We start from the raw sequence: 24,055 nt of genomic DNA, 5'->3' as shown, positions 1-24,055 counted from the left end.
AGTCAGAGAAAAAATCATTTAATCTAAGTACAACCACAAGACACACTTTTGGTAAAGACTGCATAGGGAGACCCAGAAGGTAGTTTAAATCATTTAAGTAGAGGAGAGCTTTTATTCAAATTTACATGTTCGCACCTGCAGCTGGTTAGGCTGTTTGTTTTCATCTTTGTGGGACCTTTTTTATTATACTTTTCTAGATTGGCTTACATTCATTTCATCAACTCCATGCAATTTTTAGGCATTTTCTGCACCTGAGATGTTTTTAATCACTGTGGGCTCATTTTTCAAGTCCTGCACATCTATGGAAACAGCACAACAATGGCTAGGAGTAAAGAGAGGTTGAGAACATCTTCTGCGTCATACCAGACATTTATAATACCACAAATCATAAAAAGCTAAAGCTGAAAGTGTTTGACGATTTATTTTACAAAAATTGTGGAAACCTTTAATTGACATCTACAACATTTTTCCACAAATGTTGCAAACACTGAAAAAAATGATGGCTCTACATTCTATAGATATTTTACTTCTTACATTTTTGAATTTGCTTCCTTATTTGTCTCCTCTATCCCCTATGTGAACGCAGCCTGCAGTTCAGTCCAGCCGAAAAGTCTGACTTTCTGTCATGTGACTTTTGGTCATTACTGCCTTCTCGGTTGTGCTGAGGAACACAAGAATGTTTTCTTTTTGTAGAATCTGGCTAGAGACTGATCATTTTCACACATTTTTAAATAAGACATAAATAAATAAAATAGAATAAAATGATACAGATGAAACATTGTGGCTTTAAAAGGTCAATTTGAGCTTAGATTTGGTTCATTTCAAGGACTAGCAGAAAGACCGTAAGACAAACTGAAGTGTTTTTCTTTGTATTTTTACAGTTTCTGACTTTGGCAAATGGTGTCATTTTGACAATTTAAAAAACAAACATGTAAACATGTACAACTGCACAGGGGTCAATCTTTATATAACTTATTCATTTTAATTATATTAGGGCCTAAAATTATACATTATTAAAGGCATGGCCACAGTTATACAACAGTATACACTTCAGCCTCATTTACTCCACATTTTTGCTCATTTTTTGGATTATCTGTGAGTTTGGAGGACTCAGACACTGCTAAGATGGTAGTGGCCACTCTGAGCTTTTCTGAGCTTCAATACCTGTCTGCAGGAAACCTATGGGTGATGTCATCTGTATGTACAGTTTATGGTTTATATAATACCATCATGATCACATTTTAATTGCAGCATGTAAAGTTAGCAAACACATCTAGTTGACACAGAGCACCATCAGCATCCCATTAGAGATGTGTTTGTGTCTTTTCACTTGAGGCTGGCTCCCAAAGTGAGTCAATCCCCATAGAACCCCACATTAAAATCTCCAACAGCAGAAATTAACATGTTCACAGCCTGGCACAAAAAACAACTGTGGTCTCTATAGATCATTCTCACATTCGTGACAACTGCGAATATGGACTTTCTTTTAGCTTTGTTTTTGGTCCCTACCATCTCATTCTTCGGCTGTTAAATGCTCCACTATTTCCACCAGCTCATCTCTAACTGTGTCTGTCTATCAGGGCTGATGCTGCTGGAAACACAAAGAACCAACCAGACAGTGAAGTGGGAAACCCTAAAACCTAAGCTTCAGTGGAAAAACATGAGATTTGAAGGGTAAAACTTGCTGACAAATCCTGTTTATTTCCCCTTTCTTTAATATCCACACTTTAAGACTTTCTGACATTTCTGGAGCGTGGAATTAAACTGCAGCGGGGCATTATGGGATAAACTGGTGCTCTAGTGAGGCGCAAGCTCTGGATCTGCCTCTTTAGGCTCTGTGCAGAGAGTTTGTGGCACACAAAGAAGCACTGATTACCATCAGCAGGTCGTTGAAAAGGAAGACTTCTCTCTGATGGACGCCGCTCCTCTGAGCTCTGTTTGGATCAGGAACCTCGAAGAGCTGACAGCAGCACACCAACCTGCGATGAGGCAGGGACAACACCTGCAACACACACACACACACACACACACACACACACACACACAGATTACACTTCATACATATAAAGCAAACACATTCAGGGGTACAACTTTTCAGTTTAGGCCATTAACTGTGATGTTTATATAAGAAGCTGCAACGCATTCAATATGAACCAACTGGTTGGTTACAGAATAGGTAAGATTTAAATACAGCGCTAATCCTCGCTTTATCCTTAGTGCCTGAAACATTCATGCATGTGTTCATGTGTTTGTTCGGGAGCTTCTTACAGGCTTCTTGCCGACCACCATCCTCTCCACCGCCTGGACCTGTGACACATGGTCATCATTGGTCCTCAGCTCCCACTTCTGGATCCTCCCATAAATGGCCACAAGCAGGTCTCTGGGGATGTCCTGACCGTTATCGACACCTGATGGGAACACACGTATACATGTATGAAGTCGAGGAAAAGGCTAAGTGAAAAGTAAGAACTGAGAGTCTCTTCCAGTCCAATCTTCGATCTACGTTCATCCTTGTAACCTGAAATACACCACAATCCTTGCTCCTGCACCCAGCTCGCACAGAAAACTGAATGGTTGGTTTTGTTCACGTTATCCAAATGTTGTGAGCCTCAGGCAGGATTTGGTCCAGAGTGGAACACAAGCAATTAGCAGGCAGCATAAATGTGTCTTTTGTAAATAAATGTTTGAATCTGGCGGAAAGTGTCTCACCTGAACCTATTGAGTGTCTATTAAACGTGATTATAAAACTGATTCAAACAGTTAAATGACATTAAAATGAATAGAAAACTGCTCTTCCTTTAAGGCTCTTGTAAAACTTTATAAAATGTAGTTTTACTCTCTTTTGTTGCCAAGCTCTTCTGGCTGCAAATCAGCCGCTCCAATCTGCTTTTAGAAAAATCTTACTGTTATGAGTGAAGACGACAGCCTGCAGCATTTCTGCTACTTTCCAGCCAAGTAGTTTTTAAAACTTTTCCAAACCTGGATTATTTACAGCACTTCTTGCATGAGATGAGCTACTGACTAACCCCGCAAGTTTTTGATGAAGTCCTCGAGCTTCATCTTTCTCTCTGGCTTGACGTTGGGGCTGTACATGTCCGTGTTGAGGAGGATGATAGCGAAGGCCAGGATGAAGATGGTGTCCGGGTTCTGGAACTGCCGGATCAGCACTGGGTTACAGACACAGTACCGCTGACTGCAAGGAGAGAGAAAGGCAGTGAAGGACACATCACAAGCTGTAAAACTTGTCCAATTCCTACCTGCAGTGCAGTTTAATACCTGAAGGCCTCGACTAGTCGCTCCACCCGCTGAGCTTCACCCTGAACTTTAATCTGAGCTTGGAACTTTCTTAGAGCGTCATCCAGATCCATCCCTGAGAAATCCATCTCATCCAGGACACAGCTGCACACAGAGACAGAGAACACTGATCATCATATATAACTGCAACCCATGAGGTAGATTATGCCATACATTATATCACAGTATTTTTGAGAACATATTGTTAACAATAGCACACAATAGCTGTTCGTTAGTCTACTGTGGATGGACAGATGAGGTGTCTCAAATGTTTTTGTGGGTGTATTTCAGCTGAAGACTAAAACTAAAGACTTTTAAAGCCTCCATCAGCTTTTGAAAGTTGTGGCTCATCTTCCCTTTTCTGCAGCTGAGGCCACAGCTGCTCTACAAGTTAGAAATTTGTCCCAGAAAACTACTTATGCATTTATGACCTCAGGGATGAGGCAGCTAATGGAATTATATGATACTGTATCATTAGTTGTAACTTCTTGTGGCTCCTAACTGAACAATATCTTGACTCTTGTGTCTTTCAGAGCTAATAACATCTGCAGCCTTAAATACATCATCCTCTGCAGAGATGTGGCCATTAAAATCCTCCAATATCAACAAAAATGCTGTCCTGCACTAAACCTGACATGGAGTTGCTGCATTATGGTGATTCAGTGACGATAAACACTAACAAACAGGCTTTTTATTCGCTGTACCTGTATTTATTTACAGTAACAACGAGACAACCACACCATCATGAGGTCAAACAGGAAAAACATTACTTGCTATCACTTGCTTTCAGAATACCATGAAAAATAAAAACATTTTTACCCATTTTGGGTTGCTAATAGTACTAGAAAGTTGACATTTTTACAGCAGAACATAAAAAAACTAAACTGAACAACCTTTGGCTCAATGGATATGAGACACTAGAGAGAATTTTCAAATAAAACACAAAGAGAACACAGACAACCACAAAACTATCCTAAAGAGGCACAAATTACACACAAAGAGATTCAAAATGACCAAAAAAAGATGCAAACAACCAAATGAGATCCAATAGCACGCCTCAAAATTCCACATTTAAACATGAAATGACATTAAATTCCTTATCCTTCCCCCAAGCCAATGAGATCAGAAAAAATATAGCAAAGGCTGACATATTTTTTTAAAATGTTTTTTTGTTGGCCTGCTTTCACACTTTGTGAAGTCCAAATACAGCAAGGCATTTTAACATTTACTCGCTGAGTTTGACTATCTGGAATTGACAGTATAGCTCTCAACAACGTTATATCGACAGTTAGAAATATCTGTAATTCAGTTTTGACGAGCTGAAATAATAGGATGTCTGAAACGTCGCTCTCACTAGTCTGAAATGCTGGACATGACGATGCTCCTGCAAACGTAATGATATCTGAAGTCTGAGATGTATCTGAAATGTTGGCTTAGAAGAACTGAAATAAGGATATCTGCAATAAATATCTGGTGGAGATAATAAATATTAAAATGGCTCGCCATAATCTGATGGTTTCTTCCTGACTGTACCTTTCTGAAATCAACAGTCTAACACTCTGGCCCACTTCACACAGTGACAGGTCAGCTACATGAAGGTGCGTCTTCAGAGTTCATCTGAATCATACCAAATGCTCTGACTGATTACACAGACAGCAAGAAACAACACAACGCCTCTACAGAAAACACACACAACAACCAGAATGTTAAGATTACATTTCCAATGAAAACATCAATGGAGGAAATTTGTGATCACGTCAACCAAAGCAAAGGTGGGAGAGATTACAGGCTGGTGTGTAATGACATCAGCCTGTAATCTCGCTCTTCTTACCTGCCGTTCCTTGTAGGGACTGAAATAAAACACACAGACCTGAAGTCACATAAATGCTTTGACTCACTCAAGGACATCCTTGTTGAACTGCTGTCGGCTGCCCAGGAACTCTCCAATCATCTGCCTGCTCAGTCCTTTCCTCTCCAGGATGAATCTGGCGATGCCCACCGGCGTGTCAGACACGAAGCCCCTCTCAATCAGGTACTGGATCCCCTTCTCCGGCTTCCTGTATGACAAAGGAATCATGTCCTTTTTAGCTAGTCTGCTGCTTGACTACGCATTCTTTTTAGGCTTGCACTACACATGATAGGTGGAGCATCTTAAAATGACTGAATCCTTACCATCTACATAGACCTTTTCCACAGCACACTTTTTAATTTGTCACAGTATGAGAAGGGCGGCCTAAACCTTTGTGCTCAGTCGGACCACCACAACCATCCCAGCAGAACCTCTTTCAGGGCGGGGTTCAAGGGAAAAAAAGTCTCTACTCCACAGTAGAAACTTCTGATTGACCCTGAAAAACTGCAGTGCAGTTCTCAATGCTGACTGGTTAAACTAGGTGTTGACCATTTCTAATTAGTTCAACTTAGAAAGGACAACAAGCAATATTTTACTACCCTCTGGATGTCCTCATCCAGTAACAGTCTTCTCCTCTCTAACATCACCATCTTCAACGTAAAATTCACCACATTACAAACATTACAAACGCAATTCTCCATTAGCTACGTACTCTTAGAATTGCAGTTACATCAAGTAGCTATTGTTTGTTGTTATTTTGGTGAAAAGACATGGGAAAGTTCCTGTAGACTCTGAAAGACAGGAACTCCAGTCTTCTTTCCTTTATGGATTATTTTAATGTTGACTGCCTTTATATCAGAATATAAACCTAAAACAGTAACTGAATAAAGCAGTCAAGCTTTGTGTTTATTAGATTTGCACTAAACCTTGATAACGCGTGAAATTTTGTCTGCTGGTTCCCTGTAAGTTGCACATTCATATCTGATGTCAGCTGGTATTTAGCCTTCAATTAACTCTGGATGAGAGGAGGAAGATCTGGTATCTGAATCTGAGTCTTATTGTGGATTATTACACAAATGCTTACAGACAAACAAATGCTCACTTGTTAAACAGGTTCAGTCCGATTCGGTACTGCCGCCGCTGCACCACGTCGTTGTTGAAGGCAGGTGAGTCCCAGCTGTGACGGCTCTCTCTCTGATAGGTCTGCTTCCCCAAAGTGGCTCCTCCGATTGGCTCCCGCAGGCTGTCACGCGACGAGGAGCCGGAGCTGCAGTTGTTGACCGTCGTGTCGTCGTTGGAGTTGGTGGTGGTGGAGTTGACGCTCTCGTTGTCACCGTCTGAGCAGAGCAGGTGGTGATGGTGGAGGTGGGGGTGGTGGCCGTGGTGCTGCTGCGCCTCCATGTTTTGTAGCGCCGAGGACGAAGAGGAGGACAGCGGCGAGGGCGTGAGCGGTGGCGGCAGTGGCGAGAGAGGTGTGAGAGGCGGGACGGGGGAGGGCAGCGGAGAAGAAGGGGGTTCTGGGTAAGCATGGGGGAGGTGGTGGTGGTGTTGGTGGTGCAGGTGGTGGTAGTGGTGCTGGGCGAAGTGGTGCTGCATGTAAGGGCTGCCACCGTGGTGCATGTGCATGATGTGCGGCTGGCTGTACTGCGGGTGGTGGTGGAGGATGGTGGGGAGGTGGGGCATGGGTGAAGGGTGAGGGTGTTGGTGGGGGTGGGAGTGCGTGTGTTGGAGGGGGTGAGGGAGTGGATGAGAGGGCAGGGTCCGGGCTGAAGGCATCGGCAAGGGCACGCTGGATGGGCTGCGAGTCTGTCCCTGCGCTGTGGCGACCGAGCGTCCGTTTGGTTTGTGTTTGATGGTTCCCTGCGGAGAGTCAGCTTCACTGCTTACTCCACCTCCTCCGCCTCGCTCGTCCTCCCCACTTTCGCCTTCCCCTCCTCCTCCCCTCCTCTCCCTCTCCCCTCCACCTCGCTCGACTCCTGAAGTCTCCTGTTCGTATACCAGGCGTCCGATAGACCCTCGCTCTGACCTGAAGATTTAAAGGTAACAACAACAAAACACAGGGTAAGACATGTAACCCAGGTTGGAACTGAACCACAGACACTGCCATCATGTGCTGCAACTATTCAACCACTGAGGAACGTTGACACTGAATCTATGCTACAAAATCATCCCAAACAGGGTGAAAATGAAGTCAAGAATATTGTAATGTTTTCAGGTAGCTTCTCTATTTATTGTGACTACAACTATATGTATGTGTCACTCTCCATACAACACCTTTCTGCAACGCCCCCTGCTGTTTGGATGCCAGCATTGCATATCAGCTCACTGAACCCCAAAATGATTCAACTGTGACCAACAGCCGTGGGATCGAAATTCAGAGACTAATTAACTGAACTGCAGAATGTGTCTACACAGAGCAAACAGGAGTAAGTGAGAAAGAGCAAAAAACATGCAGAAACTCTTTTTGGTTCAGAGGGTCAATGAGCAACATTTAACGTCCACACAGCAAGGGGAGCTGCAGGAAAAGCTTCATTGTAGTTACCACAGAAAACACCTTAAAGCCATACTGTGTTCTGGACAATATCCTTCATTTTCACCATATTTGGAATGACTGTCAATCATCAACCCTCTAAACCTCAAGCAGTTTCTTCGCTCCTGCCACATTTTTACTCACTGCAGGCTCATTTTTCACCACGCTATAAAGTTCTGTACCTCTATGGAAATAATACAGTCATGGCAAGAACTCAAAAATGTGTTATCTGTAATGTCACAGTTATGATGCCAAAAATCACAAAAAAGAAAACCAAAGTTGCTTTTCTCTAATTATCTATTTGACAAAAATTTGAGCGAGGGGTTCAGAGGGTTAATCAAAGACTAAAATATATTAGGAAATATTCCCACATATATAGGAGGCTAGGTGCTGTGCTGACCTGTCACTCATGTCCACTGAGCTGTCGCTGGGCGGTTCGATGGTCAGGACAGGGAGGTGTCCGCCTCCTCCTCCTGTCCTCCCTCTGTACTCCCCCCGACACTCTGTGCAGGGAGTGCTGCTCCTCCGGCTGGCATTGCTGCCTCCCTCCGTCTCTCTGCTGTCCTCCCTCCCCCCTGCACCTCCTCCCCCTCCTCCCCAGTACTCTGTATCAGAGCTGGAGGCGGGGCGAGAGAGCGGCGAAGAGGGGAGGCAGCCCTCGTCCATGTAGAGTGTGACATCACTGAAGGAGGTGGTGGTGCTGTCCTCGTGCATGGCGGCGCCTCCGCCCACGCCTCCCCTCCCTCCTCCGACACGTCGGGAGGATGCACTGGTGTTACGCCACGCACACTGTCTGTAGTCTTCATCCTCGTCTTCCTCCTCGTCTTCCTCCCCTTCTTCCTCCTCCTCTTCCTCTTCTTCGTCTCCTTCCTCCTCATCCTCATCGTCGTCCTCCTCTCCCTCGCCTCCTGCTTCTTGGGAGTCTTCACGGCCGGACTGGCAGGTGAGTGAATCGTCCATGGAGTCAGCCAAGGACTTAACCTGCAGTGAATGCACATTGAGAAGGTCAGCACAAGACAATAATGGTCAGAATTAAGAGACGCACTTCAGTTTGAGGAAATGACAGAAAGAAAGGTCACAGGAGCCAAAACTTGCAGGTTGGGATGAATAATTCCTGTTTTGGTTTCATTTCGCCACAGGAAATTCTGGTACACATCTGTGTGCGAGTATATATATATGTAGATATGTATATTATATATACAGCATCCATTCATCTATCCCTGCAGGCTTAAGGAGGGCATTCCAGATTCTTCCCAGCAATGTTTCTGAGTTCCTTCTGAGGCATTCCCATGCCAGATGAGGTATAGTATATAATCCTTCCTGTGACATCTGGGGCTCCCCTAGGGTCTCCTGCCAAGTGAACAACCTGGAAAGCAAAAGGCGTCTAGAAGGCATCATAATCAGATGCCCGAACAACCTCAGCTGGCTCCTTTTGACGCAAAGGAGCAGGGACTCTACTCTGAGCTCCGTCCAGATGTCCGCACACCTTAGCCTATCTCTAAGGCTGAGCACAGCCAACCCATGGAGGAAACTCATTCTGGGCATTGTATCTGCCATCTCATTTATTTGGTCACTACCCAGAGCTCATGACCATAGATGATGGTTGGAATGTAGACTCATAAACTGAGAGCAATGCTCCCCAGCTCACCGTGTCTTCACCATGATAGTCTGGTAGAACCCTTGCATTATTGCTGATGCTGCAACAATCTATCTGTGCATCTCATGCTCCCTTTTACCATCACTAGTAACCAAGATCTTGAGGTACTTAAACTCCTTCACATGGGGCAACAAATAACTCAAAACAGGAAGGAGCCATTCACTGGTTTATGACAGAGAACCTCGTACTTGTAGGTGATGGCTCTTTCGCGGCTGCTTCACACTCAGTTGTAAACTGCTCCATTTCATATTTCATATACCTCATGAAGGTTGCAGCTTGAGGAAGGCAACAAAACCACACCATCTAAAGGAAACACAGACAATGTTCCTTGGCCAGGCACCTTCCTCACCCCTGCTGCCCCTTGAGATCCTTTTAAGGATCGGGCGCAAAGGGCAACCTTGGTGGAGTCAACACCGACCAGAAACATGTTTGACTTTGTGCCGAGAATACAAACACACATCTCACTTTGGTTGTACAAGGATCGATGTAGCAATGGTCCAGCAGTATTCTGACAGAAATGCAATGGCAAAGAGCTGCTCTGCTGTTCCACTGCCAGGACGGAGTCCTCTTTGCTCCTCCTGAATGTGGTTTGACAAACTGTTGGAGCCTGGTCGGACAGTCCCATCCTTTACGAACCTTATTTAAAACACATTGTACTGACTGATCTTCCTGACATCTTTTATCATGTCTACATAGATCTGTGCTTTTGTCCAACTGTAATTTGTGTTTTATGCTGTATTCTTTGACCACTGTACCTTGTTGTACTCCTTTCTTTGTTGTAAGTGATTTCTATAAGGCATCTTGTGTTAAAAAGGAACTCTAAAAAAGTTGGTCACTGTCATTATTACTACACTGAATGCCGAGGAAGAAAATGTTTTTACCTGCTTAGAGAAAGAATCGTCCACATCTCCGGCATCCTCTGAACCCTGTTGACCCGCTAATCCCTGACCCTGTGGCTGACGCTCATCGAATGAGTACTGCACCCAACAAAGACATAATACTGACTTAGAAGCTGTAAACTCTGACATGAATGTGGTTTGATTTTTGTACTTGTACATGTGTATACCTGCATCCTCATGTTAGACAGGATGATGCGGCGGGTCATCCTGCTCTCTGAGGCGGAGCTGCGAAGCCTCTCAAAGTTCTTGTTCATGCGGTACTGTCTGAACGCCGTCTGGATCGTCCTCGCTGCCCGCCGGGACACGAACTGGCCCCCATACTTCCTCTCCAGCATCTCCACCTATCAGGGTCATACACAGGCAGCCAATCAGAGAAGGTAGAGGACCATAGATTTCAGCAATTGCAGGAAGTGATGGAACAGAAAGACATTGACACCAAAACAGATTTTAACTTTTACCATGAAGATGTAGAGCTTTAAAGGATAACTACAGTTAATTTCTAAATGGTACATTTTCCCTTATGGCTAATGTGTCTGTATGGGTCATGTCAACTTTTAACTCTTCACCTGCTTTAGAGAATTGTTGAAATAAGGAGTTACACAAAACAGACTGTAAATGGCATTTAGTAAGACAATTAGCAGGAACTACCTGTAGTTTTCTAAAGTTTGACACGAAGCATTCTATTTCTTTCCAGTCTGACTGAAAGAAAACACAGACAGTAGCCATCCAGAATGGAGATTTCCCTAAATGTATTTACTTTTACTGACTGTATGGATGCAATGGAACAAACTGTAAATCTCCTGTAACACATCTGTTGACTAACTTAGATAATAGCATTCCATCTTGCCTCGTTTATCTCTTGTGCCTTTCAGTTTCTTCTGTACATTTATGGTTCATTTTTAATTTCTTTTTTTTTCCACATGTTTTTCTTCTTCTGCCTACCATCTGCTCACTTCCTTTACTTATGTCCTTATATGACTCTAAGCTGTCGGTATGAGCACTGCAGAAAAGCTCAAACACTACAAATAAACAACAAGTAGGATGCTTGAAAAGAGGTAGAAAAGAACTGGTGATGGTAAATAAGACAGACATATCCTGACACGTCACCAAGCTTCAACCCACGAAGGTGTCTGTGTGGAAAAAATCGGTGTGGGTGGGTTGAGCACATTTGCATTGTGCTCTGCTGGTGTGTGTTTGAAAAGGCTGCACTGCAACATGTAAACCTCACAAGAGCTCCCCGTAAGGCCAGTGACGCTTTTGACCTAAGAGGCTGACTTGCTGGAGCATTGCACCTTCTTGTCCTGGAGGTCTGTAGAGAGCTCATAGCTGTCAGATAGAGCCTTGCAGCGTTTGCTCTCTTCCTCCTCTTGCTTGCGGAGCGCCAGGCTGGCCGGCTGGTGTCGACTGCGCTGAGCCCAGGCAAGGCTTGCCGGGCTGGGTGGAGAGATGGGAGAGCTGCCCTGGAGGAGGAGGAAAGAAGAAACAAATCATCAATATAGATGTTTCTATTTGTATATTCTGGGGAGACTGACTGAGTGTTACATATCTATGCAATGAGAAATTCAAACAACAGCAAATAGGTGTAGGGGTAGACACACAGTTGCATGCAAGTTGTATAAATAAACCTGATGTAAATTAAATTTTACATTTCACACCCACGCTTTATTTTACAAAAAAGCAACTGGCACCATCAGAAAGGTCAATTCACACGGTTACATTTGATATGTGCTACACCTCGCTGCAATAAATACTTCAAGAGCAATTCAACCGAGAAGAAGTGATGTGAAAATGGATGCAAAGTGCGTCCATCAGGCTGTAATGTTAATACACTGCTACTAGAGGCCAACTGATGATTAACCTGGTCGATTTTCTGTATTTTTCTGAATATTGTAATGCCTTTTGTATGAATACCAATCAATTAATTTACCATTGTGCTGCTCTGGCTCTAATACAGCTGAGGAGCTCAATCTATAATGTCCTGTTCACAGCACTATCTGATTGGTTACACATCAAAACTAATAGCCTATTAATGATGAAGGATAAACATTGAAACGTTGTCTTTTAATTAAACATGTCAAGTTTGTATCTGAATTTTGATGCCAAGAAGTTCATTTTTCTGCAAAAGCATATCCAAATATCATTTACTACTCGCCTTGATTACTAATATTCGGTATCCAATATGAAAAACATATTGATCTATAAGGATGTAGTTTTGAACAGCTAATTTTTTAACGTCAAATACTTTCCTGCATTTCATGCACCAATTGATGCCTTTTCTACATCAATTTATGAGGGTTATATCTTCATTTATTCGACAGAAAGCATGAAATCCACAAACAATTCAAAATGCTTTCTACAGTCTGAACTATCTTTTGTATGTGGAAACCACTTGAATGGTACAAAATCATAAAAACCTGACCAAATCCATTTTTATCCACCCAATTAAAGTTGCCCAACTGGGCAAAAAACAGACAATCTAGCGACGCTGGAGGTGATACTCATCATAAACTTCATGCACCTTGAATGGCTGCTGACCTGTTGTGGTGTGCTTGTTTTAGTGTCAGTACCTGTGTGTGAGTGTGAGAGGCTCCCAGGGGCCCGCTGGAGGAGGTGGAGCTGTAGGGGTCACAGGGGCTGGTGAGGGGGCTGTTGCTATAGCGATGGAAGGGAGGCGGATGGCCGAAGGACGAATCAGAAAAAGTGAGCGCCTCCGGACACTGAGGGTCGCCCTCCACACTGAGAGAGAGAAAAAGGGAGAAAGAGAGAAAGAAGATTATTCATCTGCTGATGCTGAAGTAAAACTGTTTTGTTTCATGTCATACCAGAAGAAAAAGAGACATAAAGAAGCAAAATGTGGGAGAAAAACAATAGCATGGACAAGAGGAAGAATGGAAAGTTGATCTAAATAGCAGTCAACAGAAATGGAGGAAATATGGAAATAACAGCGATGGAGAAGAGGAGAAAAATGCATGGAGGAGAAGAAGAGGGGATGATAGAAAGGGAACTCAACAAGAAGGGAAGGACATGAATAAAAGAGAGTAGAAGAACAAAGTGGTGGCAACAGGGGAGAAAAAATGCTAGAAGACAAGTCAGCAGCCAAACAGGTCCAAATCAGACTAAACCAGAAAAAAAAATAGACTAGACTCAAGGATGGATCAAAGGAGACAAAGTGAACCGAACAAGCCAGAAGAAATGGAACAAAAACTCCAAAAAGATCAAATCAGACTTAACTGAAATAAATCAGACTTGACTGGAACAAACCAGACAAAGTCGAACAAAAAAAGCCAAACAGACCAAATCAGACTAAACTGGATAAAACCAGACAAGACTCACTGGAGGTATAAAATAAACCAAAGACATTTTAATCAGAAAAGGTGGAATAAACCAGAATAAACTCCAACCAAACTAGACAAACTAGATGAATTAGTCGATTAAGCTAGTCTAACTTGGACTCTACCAAAGAAGAAGAAAAGAGATAGAATAGTTAGACTACTGAGAGTGAGGAAGCTCCTTGGATGAGAGATTAAAAAAATCTTCAAGAGCCAAATAGACCAGAGACAAACTAAAACAAACACACCAAACCGGATCAAACTTCAAGAGTTTAACAGCAGGGTGCTTGGAGGTGCAGTCGTTGGTGTAAAGGAAAGAAGAGTAGTGGAGACTGGACACACCAGTGCTGACAGTCCGGGTGGTTGAGGTGACATCTCCCAGCCTCACCTGCTGTCTCCTGTCTGTGAGGAAGCTGGTGATCCACTGACACATGGATGGAGACACATTGAGGTGGGAGAGTTTGGTGCAGAGGAAGTCAGGGATAACGGTGTTGAATGCCAAGGTAAAATTCATAAACAGGATCCTTGCATAACTTCCAGGGTCTAGATGTTGCAGGATGTAGTGCAGCCCCAGATCAGCCCCCATCATCAGCCGACCTGCTTGCGCTATAAGCAAACTGCATGAGGTCCAGCAGGGGTCTTACTATGGATTTCAGGTGGCTCAACACCAGTCCCTCGAAGGACTTCATGACCGTGGATGTCAGAGCCACTGGTCTGTAGTCGTTCAGTCCTGTGATGGAGGATTTCTTGGGAACCGGGATGATGGAGGAATGTTTGAATGTAGAAGGGACTTCACATTGCTCCAGGGAACTGTTGAAGATCCTGGTGAAGATTGGAGTTAGCTGGTCAGCACAGGCTTTAAGACAGGAGGGTGACACTCCATCTGGGCCTGATGCTTTCCTGGTCTTCTGTCTCTGGAAAAGCCGGTTCACTTCTTCTTCACACAGTGTGAGTGTGCCAGGTGGGGCAGTTTGGGGTGCAGCCTGAGGTGTGACGGGGGTTGTTGGGTGGGTGAGGGGTGTGAATGTGTCCCTTTCAAACCTATAGGAGAAGGTATTGAGGTTGCTGGCCAGGTCTGTGTTTGTCTCAGCAGGGGTGGAGGGTCTCCTGTAGTTGGTGATGTCTCGAAGGCCTCTCCACACTGAAGCAGGGTCGTTAGCTGAAAACCGGTTCTTCAGCTTCTCAAGAGTAGCTCTTCTTAGCCACTCTCATCTCTTTGTTCAGTGCATTTCTGGCCTTCTTAAACAGGTCTCTGTCCCCACTTCCGTAGGCATCCTCCTTGGCGTGGTGGAGCTGTCGCAGTTTGGTGGTGAACCATGGCAGAGTTAAACTGAACCAGAAAAACCTGGACTATGCCGTACCAAACTGGATCAAAAGGCAGATCAAATGAGTCACCCTAGTCTTAACTGGTACAGAAATATGTGATATAACTCTGTCTAATCCAAAAGAAACACAACTAAACTGGAAGAAAAAGTGGATTAAATTGGAAAAACAATGAACCACACTGAACTGTAAGAATTAACGTAAACAAGCAAAAATAAACCAAATGAAAGTAGATTCAACCTGAATGATCCTGATCTAAATAAGAGAAAATACACAAACTGCACCAAAGCAAACTAAACTGGACTAATTCAGGTATAACTGGATCAAACCAGACAATGATGAAAACAGCATAAACCGCATCAAACTGGACCAGAATAAACCAGTCCAGTGGCCAGCTGACAGCACAACACCGTTCATTGGTTCAACATCCTCAGAGGGACGCTGCCAGCTCTGCCCATGCACACAGATTACTGCTAACAGAAACATTAAGAGTGATAGGTGATCAATCAACTTATTGATGAAACGAAGAGAAAAGGGGAAGAATCTGTGTGATGGATAGTTTGTGCCTTTCATCATCAAAAAGGCTCTTCAGTTTTAATCTAAGACTCCCGTGGAGCTGGCAGAGAAGCTAACGTGGGCACTGCCAAGCTAACACGCACGTACATACACACACACACACACACACACACACACACAGACACACACACAGACACACACACACACACACACACACACACACACACACACACACACACACACACACACAGTCACATGAGGGTGACTCACGGCTAACAGCAGTGTGTGTCTTTGTGTGAATGTGTGTGTGTGTGTGTGAGTGTGTGTGTGGGCGTACAGTGTGTGTGTGAATGTGGGTGTTCAGTGTGTTGTGTTTGTGAGAGGCACAGCATAAGTGTGTGGGAGACAATGTGTGCATGTATTTGTACAGCTATCTTTGTGAGGACAGATTTGAGTTTTAGACCTTGAGAGTGAGGACATTTTATTGAAGGTGAGGACATTTAAAGGGTTTAGACTAGGCTTAAGGGTTCAGGTTAGAATCAGGTTTAGGTTTGCATCACAACTGAGGTTTGGCATTTCTTTGTGATGGTGAACCTTTTCCAACTGGGACAGGCCGTATCTGTTTTTACAACACAACACAATGGCATTTTTAGAAGGTTGGCACATTCCTGGAAGTTTCCTCCTGGTACTGCTGTGATGGAAATGGATGCAGCTTTGATGTGCCACATCAGATTTTGTAGAGTTGCACTTGAGAATTTGTACAAATGGTTCAGTATTATCAGTGTCACTGACTCACTGTTATATGGCTGTTATTTTTCTCTAATTTACAGTTTTGATCTGCCAGAAGTATAACTGTCATGTTTTGCTTTAGTTTTTCAGATCTCACTCTGACCTGGTAATGAGGACAAAGTGAGCTAATGTGTTTTAAAATTCTACTGAACATTTTTGTGATCCATAAAGTCCAAGGTTGTTAACTTTAGATTTATAGCTGAGGCGCTGTGACTGACTGTATTGAGGGATGTTATTTCCAGTGGTGCAACTGGGGGCTGAATTTCAGGACTTCTTTCGTGCACTTTTGCTATACTGTCTTGTACGTAAATGCATGTTGTTGTTTAATGTTAATAGATGGGCTGCACAGCTGCATGGCTACTGTATCTAATGCTGCTTTCACTTGCACTTGAAAATGTGATTTTTGAGTTATTGTAGTTATTGAAAGCTAATGGGAATTCAGGGGTGGCTGTGCCCTCTGGGGGTAATTCCAGTTGAATGAGTGTGTAGGAGACAGAACAATGGAGATTTGTTATATTGGCCAATATGGTCATTTTTAATTTTTACGCTGTTGCTGGTGATGTTTGAGAGGAGAAGACTGCTACTGAACGAGGACATCAAGAAGGCAGAAAAGTGGTGTTTGGTCTGCTCCCTAAGTTTAACCAATCAACATTTAGACCCACACGTTGCATTATCAAGGACACTCAGAAGCACCTATCCTGGAGTAGGTGATGTTTTCTCCACTGCAAACAGCCCAGAAAGAGTTCTACATTGGTGGTTCTTACAGTTGAACCACAGTGGAAATTGTCCTTGCAATAATGTGTTAAAGCACAATGATCAAAAAACAAGCAGTGCATACAGGTACAGTGTTTTTTAAATGCTAGCTGAGATGAAATGCTGCCAGTACTCAACCCATCAGAAATACTAAGCACTGCAAGACCACAGCAGAACTTCAGCACAAACCTCTGAGCAGGGATATTTTGGTGAATTAATTCTCCAGCAGCTCAATTTAGAAAGTTCCAGTAGTTGAACTGACCCTAAAGGGGGCAACTGGAATCCATTGAACTCATTGTCATGATCATGAGATCAGTTTGTAAGATGGTGCATTATCCTACTAGAAGCTGTCATTAAGGGAAGGTAAACTGTGATCATAAAGAGATGTACAAGCTCAGCAACAATACTCAGACAGGGTGTGGCATTCAAACCACAACTGACTGGTATTAAGGGAACCAAAGGGTGCCAACTAAACCCAACATCATCACAAGGGCTCAACAGATTACCACAGATTATCAGCTTGGATATTTCACAGTTTACCAGATACTGGTATATTTCTTTAACCGATCCCTGATGATTTAAAAAAAAAAAAAAAATGCTACTTTGGCTCTGCAGCTGCCTCTCTCCATCTGTAGTCAAAATGGCAATGTCTCACCCACAGTACAATCTGGTTACACATCACAACTAACAGTGAAAGACAAATGTTTTTTTTTTTTTTTTAAATTAAAACTATGTAAATCGCAATTTAGTACAAAACATATTGTGTTTGTATTTGCGTCTTTCTAAATTTAATATCAATATATGTATCTTTACTGCAAATGTATATCAGCTCTCTAAATAAAGTGTGTCCGTGATTACTAATAATCAGTATCAGCCTTGAAAAAAACAAGACTAGTTGATCTCTTATCATTACACCTCCACCATGAGCCTGGACTGTTGACACAAAGCAGGTCGCCTTGGTGGTTTCATGCTGCTGATTCTGACCTACCATCTGCAGCCTCAGCAGAAATGGAGATTCATCAGAGCGGGTTACATTTTTCCATCTTCAACTGTTGGGTAACAGCATGAATAAGCAGGTGTTCCTAATAAAGTGCGCCACTCGGTCTATGTCCCCACAACATGAGTAATACAAACACACACACAGCCGAGAAATGGCTGCACTCATAAATCCCAGCGTGACTCTGCAGTAAAAACTGAGAGGAAGCTACTCTAGATAATTGCTAACTGTCTCTGCTTTCCAAATCCTCTCATCCTCATCATCGTTCTTATCTCCTCTGCCACTACTTCTGCTTCCCTCACTTTTTCTCCCAATTCCTCTCCTACTTCTCCTCTCCTCCCATCAACTCCTGTCCTCCCTCTGTCCTCCATTCCTGTCTCATTTTCCTTCTCACTATCCTCACCTATTTCCTTCCCTCTTCTCCTCCCCTCTCCTCTCACATCATCTTGTCTTGCGTTCCCCTTTACATATTCTGTCCTTTCCCCCTTTTCCTTCCTTTTACTTGCTCTCCTCTCCTCAGCCAGCTGATGCTGAGCCAGCTGCAGGGTTGAACTGAGGAGAGGTGTGTTTGATTTATACCCCAGCCGTGCACTGAGCTCTACATTGCCAGCCTCCTCTGGCAGGCTGCTGCACACTGAGGTCACACAATAAACTTCAGATGACCCCAACACTGGAGAGCCATCACATCTGTGCCAGATTCTACTTTTTTAAAGTTCTGTACTTGAAAGTTGTTCATGCTACCTACATTACATCACTGGAATGAGCTGCAGCACACAGTCTATACATATGATACTTTGATTTGTGACTATTTTTTTTGCAAAATAGATCTTGGTCTTCATTAGATGTCCCAACTAAATATAGCTTTAAAAAATACACAGCAGCTTTTGGTGCCACAAGTGGTCTGCAGACATTTTAGCTCCATGTTTTGTCTGTCAAGCTCATAAGTTACGGATAAGGGAGTAAGAATCAATGCGAGGGACTCCCCACCAGACAGTGAGAATTGAGGAAACCTCTTGGATGAGAAGTGAAACATCTTCAAGGACCAAATTCGAGAAATCCAGTTGAAATCCACTGATGCACTTAGGATTACTGTGACCTGGATGACTGAGAATTGACACAGCCACTTTCACTGGTTGCACCGATGTGTGTGACATTTAGCTGGTCTGTGTGTGTCTCTGGGCAGCCAAGCGAGGTAGATAAAATCACTCAGTTAGTGCTGAGGTAAATGTACATTAGTGCCTTATTGCATGCTTTTACGTAACTTTAAAATCTAGCGACTGAGTCAGGACCATAGGATTCTCTGTGCACAGCTGCCTCATAGCATATACTGATATGCATGTGATATTTAGGGAACATTTAGTCTATTGATGCATGAAATGAGTTTAGGGAACATTAGCAAATTGTAGCTTAAGAAAACGACTTGGACTGCACTCTCCCCATCTACACTGCATCACTCTCTGCATGCATATGAGCCACACCACGCCACCCACCACCACAAGTAAATTCTCAGCCTGTGGGAAACACTGAGATATGGTACAACAGTCAACATTATGCAATTATTACAGAGTGCAGCCAAGCTATGGCTGGGAATAGAGGTTCTGGATTTAAAAAAAGCACCATGTCTCCTAGAAACTCATCCTGCGCCGTGACAGGTGCGTGGCCGGCAGAGCAACCCCCGTCCCTGCAGTGTTTTAGCACCAGGCAAGCAGTGAGGAGTCAGAAATGAAAACATTGACTGCTGCCAAAAAAGCCACATATATATATATATATGTGTGTGTGTGTGTGTGTGTGTAGTCAAAGCTATATAGTGAAAGCTACTATATATCTTCAGCTTTATTCCTATTTACAATCCTTTACATAATGTCTTAAGAAATCATGTGTGCTGGATTTGACAAAAGAAGGCGGAAAATCCTGCACAAAATCTACTTTTGCTACCACAAAAACACAATGCCAATATGCAGAATCCAGCACAGTCACTGTATACATAAACCTGCAGCAGCAGGCAAACATGACGACACTCACATGTAAACCTTGGCTCTGCTCGGCAGCTTGTTTTTCCTGTGAAGCCACATGAGTCCAGGTGAGACTCACTCTCACACACACGTACACACACACACACACACACACACACACACACACACACTACGCAGGTTCAATACAGCTTTTCATATTTAGTCTTCTTTCTGATCTATATCTGCTATTCCTTTCAGATGTGAATCTAATTTCCATTCACGCACAGGAAAACACACTTAACTACACACTGTTGATCTGTTCCTGCATTCATAGCCAGGGGCGGTAACTAACAACACACTGGTAGCAACATCACACACACACACACACACACACACACAAACACAAAACAAGCTGATTGGAAAACAAACTGCTGTGCTGTCTGATTTATGTGGGTTACAGTGTCAAAGTAATGATGCCACTTCCCACACAAACACACGCTGATACACCCATGCAGTTAATAACACACACACACTCTGCTTCCTACGACAAACAGTCGACTCCACCGATGGACCAAGAATACAAAGACAATCCGCTGCCCACATGGAACAGGGATCTTGAAATATTCACATCTGGCAGCACCGAGTCAATTCTCAGTGGCACCTCCACATTTTCGAGACACAGAGTCACTTTTACCCCCGATTTCACAAACTACTATTTGATAATTAATAACTGCTTATGTAAATTTCACACAACTATGGTTAACTAACACTTGTACACTTGAACTAATATGAAGAAAATGGCTGGATTAGGAAATAAAGCAGAAAATTGTTTATAAGAATTCAAATTTTTTAATGAATTAAAGACACATTATTGCCATATATTCACAATGGCCATTTGTTCTTGTTGTGATGTAAACACTTTTTTGGTGATAAAAATAAATACCTCCAAATGACTTTAAATGTCCATAAGGAGCACTCAATTGTAATAAAAATGGGATATTTTTTCATTTAAGTGGCCTTGTCATGCAAAATCCAGTTTTTCATTGTTGCTGAGCATAACTACGCAGCGTCTAGATACCCACAAAATATGAGAAAAGTCCATCCCATCATGTCTTTCTTTTCCCAACAGATCAGTAAGTGTTCTTCTAATCAAGTAATTCAGGTCTGTAGCCTGTTGTGACGTCACTGCAGGAGAAGAATCAACCCAAGCTGGCTCCTGGAATTGAAACTACAGACCCTGGAACAGCCCGTTTGGAACATGGCTAAAACCAGGGGCACTATAGACATGCTAGAGTTAAGCATGGATTATGCTTTCCCCATGAAAGACGTGCGGAATCAGCATGAAAGAACACGTGTGGCTTTTATACTATATTTCAAATGTTTTTGAAAAAAACGGGGAATGGGAGCAGGCGTAAACAACTTGTTGGACACTGGCCGTGTCAGCAAAGCACAAGCAACTCATGCTGCAATCTCAGCTCAAAATGACTTTAAATCATTCTCACACCACAGAGACTTGTACCCTGGCAGGAGAATGTGCTTAGAAAAAGTATGCTGAAGAAGGGTAAAGAAAATACAGGACTGCATTGAATTTGAAATTGAACACCGTTTTTTTTTAATGCAAGTAACATTCTTTTTTGTCAAAAACTGTGACAGAAAGTAAAATATTTTTAAAAAGGATGTAAAAATAACTTCTCTATCTGTTTGATTGTCGTTAACTACGATACGTTTGGGTGGAGAGCCTCATAAAGCAGCGTGTAAAGTTTAAATTTTACTGCTTCCCTTTTATGATCTGGGATCTTTTCCAGCATGTCAGCAACAACACGGCCAAATCTTGCGCTTTCAGTGCCCTTATGGGTGGCTTTCTCTTCACCTATGTTTTCAAGTCTCTTCAAATCCATATCTTCAATCCTCCTCTTCACATCTGGTCCTGACCCCACACTTCTTGAGGCCTTCCTTTTCCCTGAGCAGAGAGGCAATAGTGATATAAGTATTACAACATGAAATATATGAACATGTACAATATGCAATATAATATGAATATATGCAAGGCAAGGCAAGTTTATTTGTATAGTACAATTCATACACAAGGCAATTTAAGGTGCTTTACAAAAAAATACATTCAGAAAAATTATTTAAAGGTAGTGACACATTAAAATAATAGAAATAACATAAAAGTAGATATTAAGATCATTAAAGTACATGAGGGTTTCTGTAGAAATCAGCCAGTCAAATGTAAAGCTTTTTAATGCCATTTTAATGCTAGACTGTAAAACTTTTAATGCCACGACTGCAAACTCAATAAATTACACAGGTTTGTTTTTTTGTAAAAGATGATTTTTATATGAAAACTGTCTGTACATTTCACTATTTCTGAATCCAGGAACCACCCCTGACCACCAACGGACTCTAGTCATTCTCTGAAATCCACCTTTTTGAGCCATTTTTGCTGGAATTAGGTAAACGAAACACAAAATGACAAGATGACAAAAATGAGACGCAAAGCGACAAAAATGAGACGCAAAGTGACAAAAACAAGACACAAAACGACAAAAACGAGACACAAAACGACAAAAAAGAGACACAAAATGACAATAACGAGACACAAAATGATATAAAGAAGACATAAAATGGCAAAAACAAGATGCAAAATGACAAAAACGAGATGCAAAATGACAAGATGACAAAAATGAGACACAAAAAACAAAAACAAGATGCCAAGTGACAAAAACAAGACACGAAATGACAAAAACTAGACACAAAATGACAAAAACGAGACACAAAATGACAAAAACGAGACACAAAACGACAAAAACGAGACACAAAATGACAAAAACAAGACATAAAACGACAAAAACGAGACGCAAAACGACAAAAATGAGATGCAAAATGACAAAAACGAGACGCGAAATGACAAAAATGAGATGCAAAATGACAAAAACGAGACGCGAAATGACAAAAATGAGATGCAAAATGACAAAAACAAGACACAAAACGACAAAAAAACAGAACACCCCTGACCACCAACAGGCTGTAGTCATTCTCTGAAATCCACCTTTTTGAGCCATTTTTGCTGGAATTTGCGTTTCGCCATTTCCCAGCTCTCCTCCAGCTGGTCCAGCCTGCCGGCCACTTTAAAAATATGCAGTTTTTGGCAATTGTACCTGACCAGCCAGAACAATTATCACAAAGCTTCGGCATGGTTTATGCAGATGCACATATCTGACGAATCGCAGTCTATAATTATATATTATTATAGTCAAATATTTTTCTTGAAAACTACAGAAAGAATTTTTAATGCCATTGAGAATCAAATTTAATGATTGTTAATGCCACTTAAAGGCCTAATTTTCGCAAAATCAACTTAATGACTATTAATGCTTTTTTATACCCTGCAGAAACCCTGTACATTAAAAGACAAGAAAATAGACTGAGCATCTAAGAGACAGCTGCAGTAAACAATATGGTTTTCCAGGCCTGATGTAAAAGAGTCGACAGTTTGAGCAGAACCTCGGGTGTTCAGGAAGTTTGTTCCACAGGTGAGGAGCACAATAGCTGAATGCTGCCTCACTAGTCTTGGTACAATATGAACCTGTAGTAGGATACCAGTATGGAACAACGTAATAACAACTTCAGTTCACTGGAAGAAAACAGCACCTACCACCACTGTAAGCAGGAGACGTCTGTTCCACCGCTGGTCCAACGCTATTCTCCAGGGCCGAGGGGCAGATTGAGCCCAAATCTGGTGAAGTTGAGCGTAAGTTGGTAGACTGGGTGACGTCCATTTGCGACTCCTCCAAAACACCCTTGAAACATAAAAATGTGATTAATTCAATGTTTTCCGAATAGTTGCATTTCAGCAGTTAGTGTTCTGTTCTGTTCTCAATACACTTACCTCAACCTCGGGGAGATTTGAGTCTGTTTCCCCGTGCTTGTCCGTCCCACGCATCGGCCTCAAATTCTCCTCATCATCATCTCGCCTCCTGCGGCGTAAAGGACGAGTCGACCACCCTCTCTTATTATTTTGTCTTAGCAGTAATAAAAGGCAAAGAAGTTCCTCTTCTTCACGCAGACGAGCGAGTGTAGCCATGTTGGAACCGGTCTAAACAAAGGCAAACTTGTTCTACTCCAGTCGGTACTGTGTTAGACGTGTGTTTCCGGTATACTGCC

At 42.6% G+C, this 24,055-nt stretch overlaps 1 protein-coding gene across 6 annotated transcripts in view; it reads right to left on the bottom strand.

Annotated features, from left to right (window-relative positions):
• The window catches only part of LOC111583762 (IQ motif and SEC7 domain-containing protein 1-like), a 205,546-nt gene that overhangs the window by 18,685 nt on the left and 162,806 nt on the right, over positions 1–24,055 (bottom strand). For all 6 annotated transcript variants that reach the window (XM_055013040.1, XM_055013036.1, XM_055013035.1 and 3 more), the window contains 11 exons: positions 12,797–12,965; positions 11,522–11,689; positions 10,397–10,570; positions 10,212–10,307; positions 8,074–8,654; positions 6,246–7,169; positions 5,193–5,351; positions 3,277–3,399; positions 3,027–3,193; positions 2,269–2,408; positions 1,877–2,002 (listed from right to left, as the gene is read on the bottom strand). In XM_055013040.1, coding sequence (XP_054869015.1) covers positions 1,877–2,002; positions 2,269–2,408; positions 3,027–3,193; positions 3,277–3,399; positions 5,193–5,351; positions 6,246–7,169; positions 8,074–8,654; positions 10,212–10,307; positions 10,397–10,570; positions 11,522–11,689; positions 12,797–12,965 — 2,827 coding nt within the window. The remainder of the gene's footprint in view (positions 1–1,876; positions 2,003–2,268; positions 2,409–3,026; positions 3,194–3,276; positions 3,400–5,192; positions 5,352–6,245; positions 7,170–8,073; positions 8,655–10,211; positions 10,308–10,396; positions 10,571–11,521; positions 11,690–12,796; positions 12,966–24,055) is intronic.

Source organism: Amphiprion ocellaris, chromosome 8 (genome assembly GCF_022539595.1).
Source record: "Amphiprion ocellaris isolate individual 3 ecotype Okinawa chromosome 8, ASM2253959v1, whole genome shotgun sequence".
NCBI classification, from domain to species: Eukaryota; Metazoa; Chordata; class Actinopteri; family Pomacentridae; genus Amphiprion; species Amphiprion ocellaris.
The sequence above is the reverse complement of the archived record's forward strand: the minus strand, read 5'-3'. Positions and strand labels throughout refer to the sequence as shown.